This window comes from Silurus meridionalis, chromosome 17, assembly GCF_014805685.1.
Source record: "Silurus meridionalis isolate SWU-2019-XX chromosome 17, ASM1480568v1, whole genome shotgun sequence".
NCBI lineage: Eukaryota > Metazoa > Chordata > Actinopteri > Siluriformes > Siluridae > Silurus > Silurus meridionalis.
In genome coordinates, this window is record NC_060900.1 from 3,941,411 (window position 1) to 3,960,654 (window position 19,244).

At 39.8% G+C, this 19,244-nt stretch overlaps 1 protein-coding gene across 1 annotated transcript in view; it reads right to left on the reverse strand.

Annotated features, from left to right (window-relative positions):
* Positions 1-4,378: 4,378 nt before the first annotated feature.
* LOC124399455 (phosphatidylethanolamine-binding protein 4) overlaps positions 4,379-19,244 on the reverse strand; it is a 109,820-nt gene continuing 94,954 nt past the window's right edge. The window contains exon 7 of the mRNA XM_046870356.1: positions 4,379-4,806. Within this exon, the coding sequence (XP_046726312.1) occupies positions 4,715-4,806 (92 nt within the window). The 3' untranslated portion in view covers positions 4,379-4,714. The remainder of the gene's footprint in view (positions 4,807-19,244) is intronic.

The following is a 19,244-nucleotide window of genomic DNA, read 5'->3' on the forward strand; positions in this document are numbered from 1 at the left end:
ATGGATTACAAAAAAGAAAACCATGGATTTGCTATGCTGAAGTTCTGGACTGGCAATTCAGTATTCCTGGGTGAATAGATGCCATTCTATGCCATTGCCTCATCAACATGAACTTGAATGCTATTAATATCACAGCACTTTCTAATGTGGCTTATTATTAAATGCATTAATAGGGCTAAAGATGGGTAGATGACACACCAACTAAAGTACCACATTTGTTTTTCCTCTAACAGGACATTATGTTTAGTTCTATTATAAAGCTATGAGTCAACGACTGCCCGTTCCGGTGGTTGTTGTGTAAACGGTCGCACCATTCAATCGTTGCATCATTGTCACCAGGGTTCCCCCGGCTCACTTTGCATGCAGGGATTCCATGGAACTGCTCAGCTGTCACAGATCTGTTAAGCGAGGTGGCGGAAAAAAAAAATTCTAAGCCGCCATGGGCATGTAATCAAATTAGTTGTGTTTCTTTCCAGGCTGCATTTAGGCCAATTCAAATGGCTGTTCCTCGTTGCTAAATTTTGCCCAGAGCCAAGGCCTGGAAGCGCGATTAAACGATTATTTACATTCATTTCGGAACAATGTGTGATGGTTAAGCGATTGCTGACCTGCTAAATGATACGTCGGTTGAAACAAAAAAATCTCCAATATGAATATAATAACATTTCCAATACAACGTATTGAAAAATGCAACAACTTTTAGGTTATGTTGTTTTGATTGTATATTTATGAATGGTTTATCACATATTTATAACTGAAATATAAAGTCACTGCGTTTATATGACAGCATATGTACATATAATGTGTCCCAATTCAGGAACAAAAACGGTTTAAACTTGATGACATTTTTGACGAGTGCATCGCTTTTTTTTACACCATTGAACATCTGAGTATTCCGGGTGATTCAAAAAGAATGAACAGATTTCATTATGCAATAAAACACTTGAAAGTTTCTGAAAGAATGACGCAACTAAACCTAAATAACTCCTCTTTTAAATGGTCTCTGATTCATTCCATGATGATGCTTGAGTACTGAAGCAATGCGTCAAGAAAAAAAACCCTGTATATTGTGATGTCTTGCTGTGTCAAGTCTTAACAACTGAGTAATTTCAGTTATACACCTTGACAATTGAGAATTAAGGGCCTTGCTCAAGGGTCCAGCAGTGGCAGCATGGAGATTCTGGGATTTGAATCCATGACCTTCTAATTAGAAGTTCAGCATCTTATCCACTGAGCTATCACATCCCCTAGTAATACTCCTGATGGCCCGGACAATACACCTTTCTACATTGTTGGTGAAAGCACTGAGCCATCACCAAGCTTCATGAGTGACGGCTAGACAGCAGTGCTTTGATCAAGCTGAGATACAAGAAACAGCAGATCTAAAATTCTGAACCAACCCTGTGCCACTGTCACCTGCACTAAAGAAATATATAAGTGTGAAACAAAAGGAGACAAAGAAAGCAAACCAAACAATCTGGAAGGTTCAGTGAGCAGTAATGCATAGATATCATAATTGGTCAAATCCTGTCAGACAGGAGCTACAGGCAAAAGAATGAAGTCTGGTATAAAGTCAGGGTCTGAATGTCAACACAGTAAACCTGTTTGGCAGAAGTTTCCCTTATTTGAATAGACAAACACACACACACACACACACACACACACACACACACACACACACACACACACACACACACACACACACACACTGTAAGTCTCAGTGTGAGGACCTTTTACTGATATAATTATTAGCGTAAATAATTAACGCTAACTCGCCTCGGTAATCAATAGAAATGAATTTTAGGGGTTTAAAATACAAGCTCAGATCTTGTGGAAATCATCAAAATGTCCCAACATAGTACTTTTGTGTTTAACTAAGTTATAAAAAAACATTCATGTGCACACACACTGATTCAGTTCAGGCCCCCATAATGATCTTTCAATCTCTCCACATTTCATTGCAAACTTCCTCGTGCCAAGGCCCTTCCACAGAAATTGTTATATGACAGATATGAACTGAGGAGAATGAGGACAAACTCATGCTTCCCTGGAGGAAAAATAGAGCTAGCCAACTTATCTTTAGGAACCGATGATCACGCTGCGCCGCAGGACATCGCACCAAGCACTATTTGCACTCTTTTGCATACTTGAGATGCACACAGATTGGCCGATGCCATGACTGAGAGACGAGTGGGACTATAGCACCCGTCTCACGCAGTCACCTGGGCCAAATTTGGAGTCCCGGTCATGGCGAACTGAAACATTGTCAGGTTTTAAACAGTTATATTAACTATATAATACCCAATTCTAAATTTGCTTCCCGATAATACAAGAACTACACCGTAAACACTATATTGAATCCCCAATTCTGATTGGTCGGATATTGACTGATTAACTATTTTTAGTAATAGCTTTAGATTTACACCGGTCAGGCATAACATTATGACTATCTGCTTAATATTGATCGGTCTGTGACTAAGCAGCAGCACATTCAACATACTGCAAAGTGTATTCAGACATCTTCCTATTAGAAACAGCATTAACATCTTCCGTATTTTGAGCTACAGTAGTTGGATCTGACCACACGGGCCAGTCTTCGCTCACCACTGTTCCCTTCTTAGACCATTTGTAATAGATACTGACCACTGCAGACCAGAAACATCTCACAAGAGCTGCATTTATGGAGATGCTCCGACCCAGTCGTCTAGCCGTCAAAATTTGTCAAATCCTTACCCATTTTTCCTGCTTCTAATACATCAACTTTGGGGACAAAATGTTCACTTACTGCCTAATAAATATCTCCACCCACTAACAGCTGCCATGATGAAGAGATCCTCAGATACATAAAAATAGAAAAGAATAAAAACCCGTATGGTGAAGAGCTGATTTTTGGAGGTGGAAGCTTAATGGTTAAGGCACTGGACTTTGGATCAGAAGGTCGTAAATTCAACTCCCAGCAACACCAAGCTGCCACTCTTGGGCCCCTAAACAAGGCCCTGAACCTCATAGCTGCTCAGTTGTATTAATGATATAAACGTAAGTCTATGGATAAGAATGTCTGCCAAACGCTGTAAATGTGTCTGAAGCTTTATGTGTACGGAAAAAGTCAGGCTGGTGAAATATGTAACTATAAATGGATAAAAGTAATTGCAATTATTTAATTAATGAAGAACATTTAAAAATCATAATAATTGCTATTTTTTTCTGGTAGAAATGAAATGAAAGATTTTTGTGAGTTGCTGTCATTGGAAAGCAGTTCTGTTCAGGTTGATGACTGTAACCCACAGTATGGTGTGCAGGTTATTCATTACGTAACAGTCAAACACTGTGTCTAGATTGATTACTGGGATGGAAATGCACCTTTGAGTGTGTTCTACCAGTATTTAAAAGATGGTGTGTATTACAAATTTCAAGATGTTAAATATGGAGAGTTGTGGTGTGACTGGAATGTAGTGGTCTTTCTATCTGACATGATCGATCGTGATTGTAAACTCCCTATAAAAATAGACATGCAGAGGCACAAATATAATTTGCATTAACACTGTAGAAATAATCCAGACAGTTTGGAAACCTTCGCATCTGCCACTATGAAGCGACACTACATTATTAGCCAAATTGTCCTTGAAATAGTGCTTTATGTAAATGTGTTGCTGAATATAAACATAAAACCACTCGAGCATGTAAGACAAAAACTGCTTGGTGGAAACTTGCCTGTCATATTCACAAATATGACACTTCTGTTTCCCCATTACGAAGAGCAAGAAAAAAAAAAAAAACACAAACCAAAACAAAAGAAACCTCAACGCTACACCATACGGGTTGAAAAAAGATGTGAACTTGTGCCCCTCCTGCCACTCTCTGAGACCGTCTGGACGAAAGTAGCTGTGAGAGTATTTTAGTCATAGTTCCACTGTTGCTTCCGGGTGACTTGTGGTATTGGTTTCACCCCCTTCTTCCTCTATTTGCCCTGACGTACTTCCTCCCCAACTCAGATATTTCCACACACTAGTAGCCACTATTCAGCGCTTATGCTCGTTCCTGGAGCCATTTATTTCTCGTATTTCTTGGATCTCGCGAAACACAAAAACCTGAAATCCCCAGAGCTGAGAAAGAAAAAGCCCCAAAACCAGAGTACGAGGCAGCGTTGCTGAATGCAAACCTGAGGAGATTGACTGCCAAGAAAGTGGGAATGCACCGCTGCAGTGGCCTGGAAGTGAGAGGTGGATTATGCAAGAGTGCCAGAATAGTTAAAAAAAGTAATGTGTGTGTGTGTGTGTGTGTGTGTGTGTGTGTGTGTGAGAGAGAATATTCAGCCTTGTGCATTACTAGTACAGCATGCAAATACGTGTTAAATACACCCCCAAAAATATAAAATAAATACATTTCGCGGTTATGTAGTTTCCACAATTATTTTTATTACTCATCCCGCTCACAAAGGAAGCGACCCAGAACCAACATGCTTTTACGATACAGCGTTAAAGGTTTAGATTTTATAGCTAATTAAACTATCATAAAATACAGTTCTGATCATTCATCAAATAATAAATCCCTATTCCAAAAATCCATTCAATCGTCTAGACAGTAAAGTGTGCAGCAGCCCTACCTGCAGTAATCTGAGAGGATTACAAGCGTAATTTGTAGTTTTAATGAGCTTCCCTGATTGTTGAATAGTTGCATAAGGTGTAAGTGATGATTCAAGTGTTCGTGACGTCATCTAATCCTTAAAGTTCTGAGTAAGGAACTGGACCGATGCGACCGGACCGACGAGTCCGAACTTCTCCACGAACGCTTGAGGATCCCAGTTTCCTAAAGAAAGTGAGGAAAAAAAGCCCACAAAAAATGTTCAGCTTGACAGATCCAAACAATGAAACATTTCAAGACCCTGTATAAATTTTTTTGTGAAGTGCGTGAGTGATGGACCTTCTGGATAGCGATTTTTTCGAACCGTTTTTCATCGCATTATATTTGAATTGACTTCGTTTTACACTCCATAGATAACAAATATGATAGAATGCCTTAGGGTTTAAGTCAACAGATCATACTCTGTTGTGGTCACCATATTTGGAATTGATGGTGAACATGACTAATCTTTACTTTGGAACACATTATAAACTCTATTTTGATAGTGCTGATTAAATAGCAGGCGATCCTTATGTACTTCCCCAGAACTGCTAATTCCACTTAAATGTGCGAGTATGCCAAATCTGTCTTCTCCCAATTTATTTATATTTATAATCATACACAAGATTTTCTCTCTGTTCTGAAGAGACTCAAAGCACACAAATCTAGTGGTTTTTCTCATCTGGGCAAGTAAATGATCAAAAAATGTTTCATCAGGAGAAGGAAAAAAATACCTGGCATGATAAGCAGGTTAAGCCTACATTAAATAACAATCTAACTACTAACTAACTAATTGGATAGCTATTGCTAATGTTAGCAATGCATCCTGCTGAGATTCTACTTTCCATAATGGTTTATGGAGCTCAGTAGCTCTGGGTTACTGACTGGAAGGTCAGTGGTTCAAGCCCCCGTATCGCTAAGCTGCCACTCTTGGGACCCTTGAGCAAGGCCCTTAAACCTCTGTGCTCCAGGGGTGGTGTATCATGGCTGAACCTGTGCTATGACCCCAGCCTCCTAACATTGCAGGGATATGCAAAGGAACAACACTTTCCCTGTGGGATCAATAATATATTCAAAAATACTAAAGAGAATTCTTTAAAAAAAAAAAAAGAGATATATATATATATATATATATATATATATATATATATATATATATGCTAGATTTGTGTCTCAATTCACATTCTAGACTATTCTACTAGACCATCATTGAGTGCTAAAAAGTTCCAAAAGGTAGCTCAGTGGTCAAGGCACTGGACTCTAGAAGGGAAGGTCATAAGTTCAAATCCCAACACTGCCAAGCTACCACTGCTGGGCCCTTGAGAAAGGCCCTTAATTCTCATCTGCTCATTTATACCCACAAAACATTTGAATCGACCGTCACGGTTTCAGTTTGAGACTCATAACAACATTCAAAACGAAGGTGAAAAGCTTTTATAATTAAACTCAACTGTTTTCTGAATGATTTTCGAAAAAACGTTGTTCCCAAGCTGACTCGTTTAGTCCTGGTTCATTAAAAAAAAAAGTCAATACATTTTCTTTATGTCTTTGTCGATTGTTAAGGATTTATTAGAGAACTTATGATGAAGAAGATACTCAAAGATGATTTTTTTTCTCTCTCTTTTGTATATTTTGAGAGTGTCGTGTGATTCTTTGGGTTCCTGAAATCTTGTGAACATATCATGTGTAAAATAAATGCTCAGGCTGTTGTGGCGCTCAAGGTGGCAACAGGCGAACGCGAGCTTTTTGGCAGGACAAACGGGAAAATAGCAGTCGCAGCTCCGGCTGCTGAGACAATATCTTATCCTGTTCTTCCTCTTCTCTAATGGCTAACAGCACACACACACACACACACACACACACACACACACACACACACACACACACACACACACACACACACAATCACATACAATCACATTTGGGATAAACATGCATCAAAAAGCTGTATTTCCTATATTTATTGAGGGAAAAAAAGGCAGAAATACTGTACGGTATCTTACAACGTGGGCTAAATGCTAATTCGTTTCTGAGTGTTCGTAGCATGGTTTTGTTTATTATACTAATTTGGTATTTATGCTTTTTACTTGTCACATGTACCAGTGTATCAGAGCAGTGATATTCTTTCTTCATATATATCAGCATTGTTAAAAAGAAGGGGGCTCAGAGCGCAGGATTAGCCATTATACAGCTGTAGCACAGAGGATGAAGAGCCTTGTTCAGGGGCCCTGAACGTAGTAACTTGGCAAAACCAAGCCCTGAACTCACGACCTTCGAATCAGTAACCCAGAGCCTTAACCACTGTGTTACCACCTCCCCCAAATAGCCTTTACGGGGAAAATATTAAGCAGTACCACGCACACCAAATTTCCCCTACAACAGAGTAGAGAGGAAAGAAAAAAAAGGGTGGCAATTCAAAGTGCTACGATCTCGATGGTAATTTCATTCACCAGCTCGCTCTGTGTCTCAAACACACACGAAAACGCAGATAAGAGGCGGAAATGCAGCAGCAGTGAAAAGGGAAAGCCCATCGTTGTACACACAGCACAACAGGCCACATCCTGGAACGAACAGTATCGTCTGTGTGAGTGTGAGTGTGTAAGTGTGTGTGTGGTCGCCTGTATATGTTTGCATGAAATACATGTGGGAGAGTGTAAAAATACGACTTGAGAAGAAGAAGAAGAAAAAAAAGAAGAACAAGAAAAGGTCATGCTCACCCACTAGGAGACAGGCCAGTATTAATATAGAGACTGTCACCGATCGTGTTGCTCCAACCAGTACAATTACCATCTCGTAGCTTTCCATTAGCGGTGAGCGAGAGCAGAGGTGTGACAGAGTGAAGGGCACAGGTGGTGTTTAGACGGAAATAATAAGCGCACACTGGGTCCCGCGTTTCGCTCAATGACGAGATTCCTCGAGTCAGGTAAGTGTGTAAGAACAGTGTGTCCAGTCCTCTTGTGATTAAGTGTAAGAGATGGAGTAAAGGGACCTGGCATTATGAGGTCAGGTGACCTTTAGGCCTTCAGGTCCGAGAACAGGAGGAGATAATGTTCCGCCTCTGCACATACTGAGCCTCGGCTGACCCTACAATGGTTGGGGCACCACACACACACACACACACACACACACACACACACACACACACACACACACACACACACACCTTACCATTACTAGATATTATCAGATATAAGGGAGTAGAATCTTTCATCCATCATCAAAAGTTCTGGAGGATAGACATATATGTAATATATACAAATCAGGTATAACATTATGACCACCTGCCTAATATTGTGTTGGTCCCCTTTTGCTGCTAAAACCGTTCTGACCCATTGATCATTAACAGCAACTTTTTAGGCAGTTTGATCTACAGGAGCTAGTCTGTTGGATCGGACCACATGGACCAGACTTCGCTTAAATCAAGTCTCAAATCAAGCACCAAAATCCGCCATGATGCAGAAATCTGGCTGATTTACATCATAAAAACACATAAAAAAAATGTACAAGAATATTTTGTGTTCATGCTCTATGTTAAGTTTGTTTTCACTGATAAACATTCGTAGGCATCCGTAGTTGTCCATGTCGATTAGAGTATTAAAAACTTGAAAAGTATTCATTTATGGTACATTTATAACATATAAATATGTGCGGTTAAGTTGCGATTAATCACGAGTTGATTACTGACAATCATGCGATTAAGAAATATTTGAATCGATTGACAGCCCTAATAAATAAAAATGGGTTACATGATCTTATCATGTATAATGTATTTTTCTTCTTTTTTCTTTTCCTTTCTTTTTTTTTTTGTCTTGTTATGTTTCATTATTCTCCATTTTCGTTCTATTTGTTTCGACAGAAGATGACCAGCAAGTCTCTTTCTAAAGGGGAAAAAAACAGCACAAAACCTCTTTTCTGCCACTCGACACAAGTAAATCTTTTCCAGCGCACTGTATAACCCACTGAAACAGAAACCCATCTGATAACAATGACATTAACCCCATTCCACCATGTCGAACGACTCCAGTCCAGATATGGAATACGATTTCTTTTCATTAGACTGCTAATGCAAGAGCAATGACCCTAGAGACATTCCAGCAGCTCTTGTGATTCACAATCGATGTGTGAGGACTCGACTCTGCTTTACATCAGCTAAACACACAGCTAAAGCCCGTGCTCACAGGGTGGAGTGACTTCAAAAAGCTTTCATGCTATTCACACGCATGATGTGACTCTTTCCCTGCATTCTATTAAACACACTGTTACACACACGTCTAGTTTTTAAAACCTCCAGTGCAACAGGAACAACATGCAGTGGGGTTGCGATATGTCGTGGGCCTACAATCGATAACTTTAATCATTAAAATCATAAAAATATAATATAATAATGTCTCTTATATAGGAACTAAGATTTCAGTATGACCTTGAGGCAAAAACACACTATATGGCAAGAGGTTTTAATTGGAAAACGATTACTTTCGTTTTCTGAACTCTTTGTTTAAAGGGTTGGTGACACTCTATTATCAGCCCCGAACACAGTAAACTGTGTGGTCAAGGTGTCATCATGCAGCTTATCGATTTACTACCCTACAGATTTTCACGCAGCTCTAAAAATAGTGACGGCAGTTTGTTTTTGTGCTAATTTCAGCACGACACAGACGCACACTTTCCACTTCCCCGATCTGTCGAGTCATGGAACAGTGAGAGATAGGAAGTGGGGAGAGATGTGGTGATTTCTTCCTCTCTTCTCTTTTCTCCACCCCTCCCTCTTTCGTCGCGCTTGAGCAATGCAGGAAGTGAACGAGATGCCTGCCTAGATGACACTTTTTTTTGTGAGTGTTTGTGTGGTTCACAGTGCAATGTGACTGTTCAACATCTACAACGTAGTGTCATATCGATTCAATGGCCATTCGCGTACAGAGAGATAAAGCAGCGTCTGTTCGCTGTTCAAGAGAAACGTGTTGAAGTCCTGAAGCGCTACTCTCTTACACATCTTCTGCGAACGTGACCTAGATTGCACTTTGTGCCCGAGTAACCTTTGTAGGAGGTGTGTTTGTGTGAGAGAAAGCATTGAGGGGTTTTTTCAGATGTTAATATAGACAGTATGACTCATGAAAACATGGAGGACCGATGTGGCATGCTGCTCAGCTGCCTACTCACACACCCCTCATTCCCTTTACTGAGCATCTTCAATAGCAAAAACACAGCAGCTCTTTTAACAATCCTATTAGGATCACCAAATTACCATACTGTAACCTACTGAGCAATTAAAAGATACAAATATAAAAATATATAGACACTGTATGGACAAAAAGTATTGGGACACCTGACTTCTCCATTCATAGGTGGTTCTTCCCCCAAACTGTTTCCACAAATTTGGAGACACACAATTGCATAAGACGGTGTAGCATGAAATTTTCATTTTACATGGACTTGAAATCCGTTCCAGCAGGATAATACCCCTGTGCACTAAGCCGGCTCCATGACGATATGCTTTACATGGGTTGGAGTAAAAGAGCTCCTTCTATAGAATTCTGACCTCAACCCTATTGAACACCTTTGGGATGAATTGGAACACTGACTGCACCCCCAGGCCTTCTCACCTGACCTCCATCAGTACCTGACTTTGCTTACACCCTTGTTACTGATAAACACAAATGTCCACAAGCACACTCCAAAATCTGGTGTGTATGGGGACTAAATGTGGATTAGGATGCCCAAAAAGCATGGATCTTCAGGTCAGGTGTCCACAAAGATTAGATTATATAGTGTGTATATATACTGCATTCATATAGTGACATTTTCTATTATATAATTTGCAGACTTTTTGGACTATTACATCTCAACCACACATAGCTCTCACGTTCAAAGTCATATAAAATGAAAAAGGCAAAAATTTCCGTTTAAACATCCCACTCCAACACATCACCTGGTGAACATTGTATTGCCACCATGTTAATCATAAAAAAAAACAAAAAAAACAAAAAAACCCTGTTGTGTTAAATCCCAATTATGGCTTAAACCTCAGTTTTCCATTGTTCGAAAGGGTTCCATGAATTTCACCACATTGACATCAGACCATTTTTCCCAGACTGCATTTCTGCTTCAGTCTGCATTTATAGAGTTCCCTATTTTCAGAAAAGAAATGCCGAAATCGCGAGTGTTGGACGAAATACACTATTTCTCCACCCGTACAAATCCACTGCTTGAATATGACTACCCTGTTTTACATTTCTACTTGAGTCATAGTACAAAAGTACTCGCTTTTAAATGGACTTAAGTACCATAAAGTGATCTGTGAGAACTCTATCTGTATAATGGATGCAGTTTTTATTATACTCTATTGGGAGAGAGTTTTCTATGGTTACACTACACTGATCAGACATAACACTATGACCGCCTGCCTGATATTGTGTTGGTTCCAAGTTTTGCTGCCAAAACAGACCTGAGCATTAACAGCGTGAACTTCTTTAGCAGTTTGAGCTACAGGAGCTCGTCTGTTGGATCGGACCACACGGACCAGCCTTCGCTCCCCACTTGCATCGATGAGCCTCAGCCGTCCGTGACCCTGTCGCCGGTTCATTACTGTTCCTTCCTTGGAGCACTTTTGATCGATACTGGAACATCCCACAAGAGCATCAGTTTTGGAGATGCTCTGATCCAGTCGTCTAGACGTCACAATTTGTCAAACTCGCTCAAATCCTTACGCATTTTTCCTGCTTTTAACACGTCAACTTTGAGGACAAAATGTTCAATGTCCACTAACAGGTGCCATGATGAAGAGTGAAGTTTTGAAGATAATCAGTGTTATTCACTTCACTGGTCATAATGTTATAATGTCATTATGTTATAATGTCATGCCTGATCGGCGTATAAACATATAGCTTCTCATGTAACACAATTTAAGTTTTCAGTTCAAAGTTACGTGAAAATGCATCTCTCTGAAATTGTTCTGAATAGAAACAGAGATATTGCACAATAAATCGAAAGTTGTGAAGTAAAAGTTACCAAAAAATTGAAATATGCAAATGAGATGGTGAGGCAAATCAATAATTTGGTGGTTCGTTTGTTGAAAAAACTTCATCGCCTAAACATTTTCTGACACAGTATTGAGATAAAACTCAAGTGGAATTTAAGGAAAAGACTGACAAATTCGTTCAATTTCTTTACTAAGCGTAGTACAGTATACAAGAATATATTAACTAGATATATACAGGATAATAGTTACAAAAAACTGTGGACATGGACCATATTGTGAGTGAATTATCATTATTAATTCAGCCAATATTCAACGACCAACACAAACTTGATTTTGACACTTTTCCTCACCACCAGACGATTAAGGAAAAAAAAAAAGACGCTTGAGTATTAAAGCCCCTGGTGGAGTACCGGGGCCTTGCGGCTGAGCTGTGCGGCTGAGCTGGGTTTAGCCCTGGCAGCATTGCTTTTGATTAATGGCTGCACTGGTGGGTGGGAGAAAGGGCTCAGATGTGCCATTACCACACCGCACTGCTGCTAATGGCTTCAATTACAGTTTAGTCCTTGCTGCTGAGCTCGCAGGATCAACACACTGTGCATGTGGAGCGCTGCAGGAGGAAATATTTGCGAACTGGAGATTAGTTATTAGCAACTTTTTTTTTGGAGAGTGAGCAGATACACTATCATTCAGATAGGACAGATTTTATTTTTCACAACAGTTATAAACAGAATACAACTTGCAGTGTAAACCTGACCAGCTGCTCAGAACATCTATTAAAATGATATATCAAAATAATATAGCGCTAATGATATAATTGAGCATACCGTACTTACAAACAGGTGACCCAATACTTTTGGCAATATAGTGTATAATCTTCCAGTTTATCATTATTTCCAAATTTCTCGTATAATTCCCTCCAATCTTCTGGGAAGATGTTATACTTGATTTTGGAGTGTGCTTGTGGACATTTGTGTTCATCAGCCACAAGGGTGTTAGTAAAGTCAGGTACTGATGTAGGTGAGGTGAGGAGGCCTGGGGTGCAGTCATCGTTCCAATTAATCTCAAACGTGTTCACTAGGGTTGAGATCAGATCTCTACAGCAGGTGATCTTCCACTTTAAACCATGTAAAGCATATCTTCATGGAGCTGGCTTTGTGCACAGGAACATTCCCATGCTGGAACAGGTTTAGGTTTTCAAGTTCAAGTGAAGGCAATATTTTATTATACCACTTCCATTGTTCATACAATTGTCTGCCTCCAGCTTTGTAGTAACCGTTTGGAGAAGAACCACATATGGCAAGAAAGTGAGTTTATTGGCACCTAGGGAGTGAACCTGGGGTAATGGGATTCACTGCTGAACCCTCTGGAGGTGTCATGGGCCTATCAGCGAAACACCCTGGAAGGAGGGCGCCCACTTGACAACCCAAAGGGTGCCATCACTCAGTTGACCATCCCAGGGAGTCTCAGCGGTGCCTCGGTGTACTGAGTTACGAAAAAGGAGCAACCTCAGAAGAAGGAAGGACGGAGGAGTAGTATGGCAAAGGGTGCTATCACTCAATTGACCATCCCACAGAGTCTCATCTGTGCCTTAAGTATGCATTAAGGGATATCAACATCAAGTCCTACACAACAGATCACGTATGGCAAGAAAGATGTCCCAATACTTACTATTTAAATGTGAAAAAGGGAAGCACAAATTGTCTGGAATGGAATTGAGTATAACATATCTGCATATATCAGAAATGGAAGTGTCTTCATTATATACAACACACTGAAAAAATTGACTGCTTCTACCGAATCGTGTGTTTAAATGACAAATCAATGGATCATTCAATGCTCGAGATCATACTTATTATTAAAGCAACAAGGGGTTTGTCGAATACTTAAAAACTTGAATTAAATAAAGAGCAAATGCAACGTATAATCATTTGACTGTTTTGAAACATTTAGCTGCCAAATCGTTCTCAGGTTCATTCTAACGGCCTCCTGTAGGACTTGTGTCCATGTAGATCATTAGCAGGTGCTGAGAGCACAATTCTAGGAACCTTGTTTTTCCATCCATCTTGTTTTTCTTTTTGAAATTGCTGTTCCATGTGGAGGAACAAGCATTATTTCATGTGGCCTTTAGACTATACACAATGTCCAAAAAACATTTTTTCCCCCTCAGGATATAGTGGGATACAAACATGCCAACCAAGTCAAAGCTTACAAGGTACATGTAAAATGGGCAAAGTCCATAAAAAACGCCTGGCATTCCTAAAAAAATCGCAGAGATACACAGAGAATTATTCCATTCCCCCCTGCTCTGTATGTGTAACATTGTATCTGAATAGGATGCAAGTCTTTTGAATTAAATCTCAGGTTTATTGAGAATACGAATCAAAATAGTTGAAAAGATATAAAAACTATACTATACAACACCATACACCTCACATCTTCTCTAATTACTCTCCTGTGCTTGTACATGATGAGCATTATGCTAACATTTGACTCGAAGCGAAAGCACCCGACTTCTCAAGCCTCAGATGGACCATAAGAGCGATGAATTAGCTCATGCTCGGAGATGCGGTGCAAATGTCAAGGGTTCACGAAGTCGGTGTAGAACGTTGTGCTACTGTTTCACCCACACACCTAAATCTTTAACAAACAGAGGCACTTTACTACCTACACACTCCTTTTCTTTTAACCAGATCATTCGTCTTGCATATGTGTAAATGACCTATTACACGTTGACACGCCGCTGATTTAGGAAATTTCAGTTCTTAAATTAATTTCCGAAAAGGCATATTTCAGCACAAGGGCATGTTTAGTGTAGCAGAGGAACGCCACATATCCATGCCATTCACATTCCCTGGAACAAAAAAAAACGTTGTCCATCTTATGCTATGCCATTTGACCTTCTTCACCTAAACGCCCACACACCAATAATGAGAGAAACACTATTAAACCATTATTAGCAATATAACAAGACTCATAAGCATAGCAGAAATGAAATCGAGTTGTCCAGACCATGTGAATGAAAGCCTGAAATCTCTCTATACCTTCTTCAGAACCTTTGGTTGAAATATATACTAGAATAAAGGATTTGAAAAATGCTGAGTCATACATATACAAAAGAGAGAGTCCTTACTGTAAAGGTGATTTCCAACCCTAGAGCGTGATTGTGTGTTTCTTTTTTAGACCTAATAGATCTCTAAACTCTCACAAAAGAGCTATAGGGAATAACCTGAGGTAAATTTTTATGATTTCTTAAGATTTCTTGGTTGGCCTCCCATCCCATCCCATTCACTGTTCAACTGTATAACCTTCCTTTCATCTAGAAGGAGATACAGGAACATATGCACCAGAAGCAGCAGGTTCAGAGCCAGCTTTTTTCCAACCACCATCACACTACTAAAACCTACACTGCATCGCTCGGACATTAGCTCACTAATGCGTTACTGATTTTACTGCCAGTCATCATCATGCAGTTCTTCCCCAATGAAAACTTTTATAATAGTACATTTACAACATATCCTACATTATTGTCTACATACTGTATCTATATATCATCTGTATATACGCCGTGCATACTGTAACTTTTGGTACAGCTGTACACACAATGTACAAATTATTTACATATATTGTACATTTAAATATCCCATATCTCTCCACGTATATTGTGTATTTGTGCATTTCACAATTATAAAAACAAATTTTTTCCTCTAATAGCATATGAATATAAATCAATAAATAAATATAATAGGAAAAAAAAATAAATAATAATATAAAAAAAAATAAACAAAAAAATAATATATATATATATATATATATATATATATATATATATATATATATATATATATATATATATTTTAGGCTTATCAATCGATTGCAACATTTAATAGCGATTAATCGCACAATTGTCACTCGTAACTCGTGATTTATCGCAACTTAATCGCACATTTTTATCTGTTCGAAATGTAACTTGAATTAATGCTTTTCATGTTTTTAATATTTTATTCAACATGGACAAATATTAATCTTTATGCAAATGTATGTTTATTATTAGTAAAACCAAACTCAACATAGAGCATGAAGACCAAATATTTTTGTAAATGTTTTAAAGCATTTATGGTGTTTTAAATGACGTAAATCGTCAGGAGACCAAACATAACTTTTGCTATGTTTCCACACGGACGGTTTTAATCGCTGGATGTGTACATCATGGCGGATTTTGGTGCTTGATTTAAGACTTGGCGCATCAGTAAAACAAATGTTTAGTGATTAAAAAGCATTTTTTTTTTGTGTATTTTTTTTAATACATATTTCTTTGATCTACAGTTGCTTGTCTGTTGAATCGGACCACACGGGCCAACTTTTGCTCCCCATGTGCATCAGTGTCTACCCATCACTATTAGAGACTACCCATCACAATTTGGTGCTTGTCAAACTCCCTCAAATCCTTACATCACACAACAACAACAACAAAAACATCACTTCTACCTACCAAGCTAATCACATGTGACTCACATAAGGCAAATCTGCAGCTAATATCCAGCTCAAGAATCATGGTTTATATGCTCCTACTGTACATTTCCACCAGAAATTTCTCTGACACTCTGATCTATATCTCCCTCTGCTTCACATCAGACACATGCTAACAAAAGTCGAAAATAATTCTGCATTTTAAACAGGTGCTAGAAACTAATAAGCTCAGGAAAGAGTGGCATGAAGAGTACACAAGCAGAAAATAAATGTGCTCTGTGATACAAAAAGACGTCACTGCATTGGTCAGAATGTCATATTGTGTGTGTTAGTGTGAGTGTATGTGTGTGTGTGTGTGTGTGTGTGTGTGTATATATGTATATATATAGTCTTTTAGAAAAGGATCCAAATTTAAGCATGTCCTTCATTTTTGTCACACTATGTACTTAGGAAAAGGACATCAAAAAAAGAGCGAGACAGAGAGAGAGAGAGAGAGAGAGAGAGAGAGAGAGAGAGAGAGAGAGAGAAATGGACATCCAAATGGCACAACGGGGAGTGTGAGGACTTTGTGTTCATTTCGCCACCTCCACCGGGCCATGCCCATGGCCTGCGGAACCCCTGGCACTGAGACATGCGCGTAACGGCGTGATCGAGAGAGGCTGTGCGGAGGAGTGGGGGATTCCGCACCAACATGCTCTTGCTCCTGCCTATCGCACACCGGCCGCCTCCGTGCACCCCCACTGTCGCTTGCGCAACCACCAGCTGTCACTATCCATCCACTGACCCACATTGTACTTCCTACACACACACACACACACACACACACACACATACACGCACGCACACACACACATACAAGGCCTGCAGTCTGGGCGCCAGGCCTGATCTTCACCTCTTGGCGTCTGTAAGAACGAAAGAAGATCAAAGCGAGGAAAGCGTTAGGGCTGTAGTCGAAATCGAGTTGCTCGGCATTAGGGGAAGTGGAAAATGACCATTAGGTCTAAACAGACATACATACACAGTACGCACACACGCAGGGACTGGGACAGAGACTGTGTGTGTGTGTGTGTGTGTGTGTGTGTGTGTGTGTGTGTGTGTGTGTGTGTTGAAGTCACCACTGGGGAAGTGGAACATGATCATTAGGCGACTCCACACCCACAACTAAAGGCTCCAAACTCTCCAATCAGATCAATTAAACAATTAATGTCATGGCAGTATAAGAGATGTGGTCAGTGGCCACGCGCAGATGACGAGCACTAATCTCCATACATCTTTATTAAAGGATGACAGCACTTCCACAAGTGCATATATCTCACTGAAGGCCTGGAAACGCTAAACCAATTGTAGTTCAATCAACAACCAGGAAAGAAACGTCCGTGATGAGCCTCACCTGAAACGACACAAGGACCACGACCAGATCGCAGCATGTAGTAGCGGTGTGGAGTCCAGCGACTCTAGCTGTATCATTTCAGTGCCTTAAATACTTGTAATCAAACCTGATGACGGGGCGACTTCAGTCTCTTCAACTTCATCTCGATCAGTAGAATTCAAAACTTGTCTCAACTAGAGAAGAGCATGGGACAGTTTGGGTTTTAAAGCTTTTTATTCGCAGGTCATGGCATCACATTCAATTGAATATGGTTCTGCCCCATGAGTTAAAAATCTGATACCTTTCTGACAAATGTTCCATAAACCTAACATTGTACCTCAGATTCCTATTTGTTTGTTTGATCTCTTTACAACCTCTTTACAATCTAGAGCCGAGAAAACGCTAGAACACTCTTCTTAGAAGATGTTCCACTAGAGTTTGGAGTGTGCTTGTGGACATTTGTGTTCATCAGCCACAAAGGTGTTAGTAAAGTCAAGTACTGATGTAGGGTGTGGATGCCTGGGGTGCAGTTCCAATTCGTCCCAAAGCTTCGTGGTAACAGTTTGGAGAAGAACCACATATGGCTGGAAAGGTCAGGTGTCCCAATACTATTGTCCATATAAACTTTCTTTTGGCTTCTCCCGTTAGGGTCCCCACAGCGGATCCTCCGCATGTTAGATTTGGCACATGTTTTTACGCTGGATGCCCTTCCTAACGCAACCCTCCCCAGGTCGGGACCGGCACTAAGAGTGGCTGGGGTTGGTTCCCTGACCAGGGATCGAACCCGGGCCGCAGCGGCGAGAGCGCCGCATCCTAACCACTAGACCACCAGGGACCTTTAATACTATTGTCCATATAGTGTATATAAATAAAAAAGTAAATAAATATCTAAATATTCAACACGGCCTAGTCTACTAGATATTCTTAAAGAATAGTGATCATTATGGTTATATACTGTAATTTGTTAATAATAATTTAGCAAAATAGAGCCTTTTATTGTACTGCAATGTATATATTTTACAGTATATATTTATGTGGCAGACAGCAGGTGGACGAGCGACGGTTTGCAAATGGAAATGCTGTGTTTCAGTGTCCAGCTACGCAGATAAAAAGGAGAGAAACAAGAGTTAAAATTGGGCTTTGGAACAACTGAACTCTCGATCACAGTCGATCACTGGCGAGAGTGAGGCAGCGTTTCAATGTATCGTACACAAATTAAAATGGTGTGCAACAATGCACGTTTCTACAACGGGTTTGTATCGGTATCGTCATCATAAGATCGAAAAATCCAATCACAGTATTTATATATATATATATGTTTGGACCAAGAAACTCTCGTGGCACTCACCGGTAATCACCGATTTCCAAAAATACCACGTTTTTCCAGCATTGGTATATAGTGGGAGATGTGGAGTGCATAATGATGTTTTCAGTGCCACCCCAGAGTAACTGCCACCCCTATAAAAAATCCCTATCTCCGCCACTGCACTGCATGTAGAATCTATTTAACTGCAAAGGGTGTAAGTTCTGGGAGCATCTTTGGAAATGCCCTGCTATGAATAACCTGTGGTCCAAAGAAGTAGCAGCTGACGCCTTGGGCGCCGCATTTCAAAACAGTTTCCTCCCTTTTTTCTTTAGATACAGTTTTAAGGAAGGTGATTTTTCTGAAGCTGTAACACTAAATGCTACTTTAAACGAATTTTCGAGGAATTTCAAACCTTTCATACTTAAAAGGCAGGAAATGGGAATGACCTCGAACAGGGAATGAATGAATGAATGAATGAATGAATGTGTTTAATACATATAGAAATA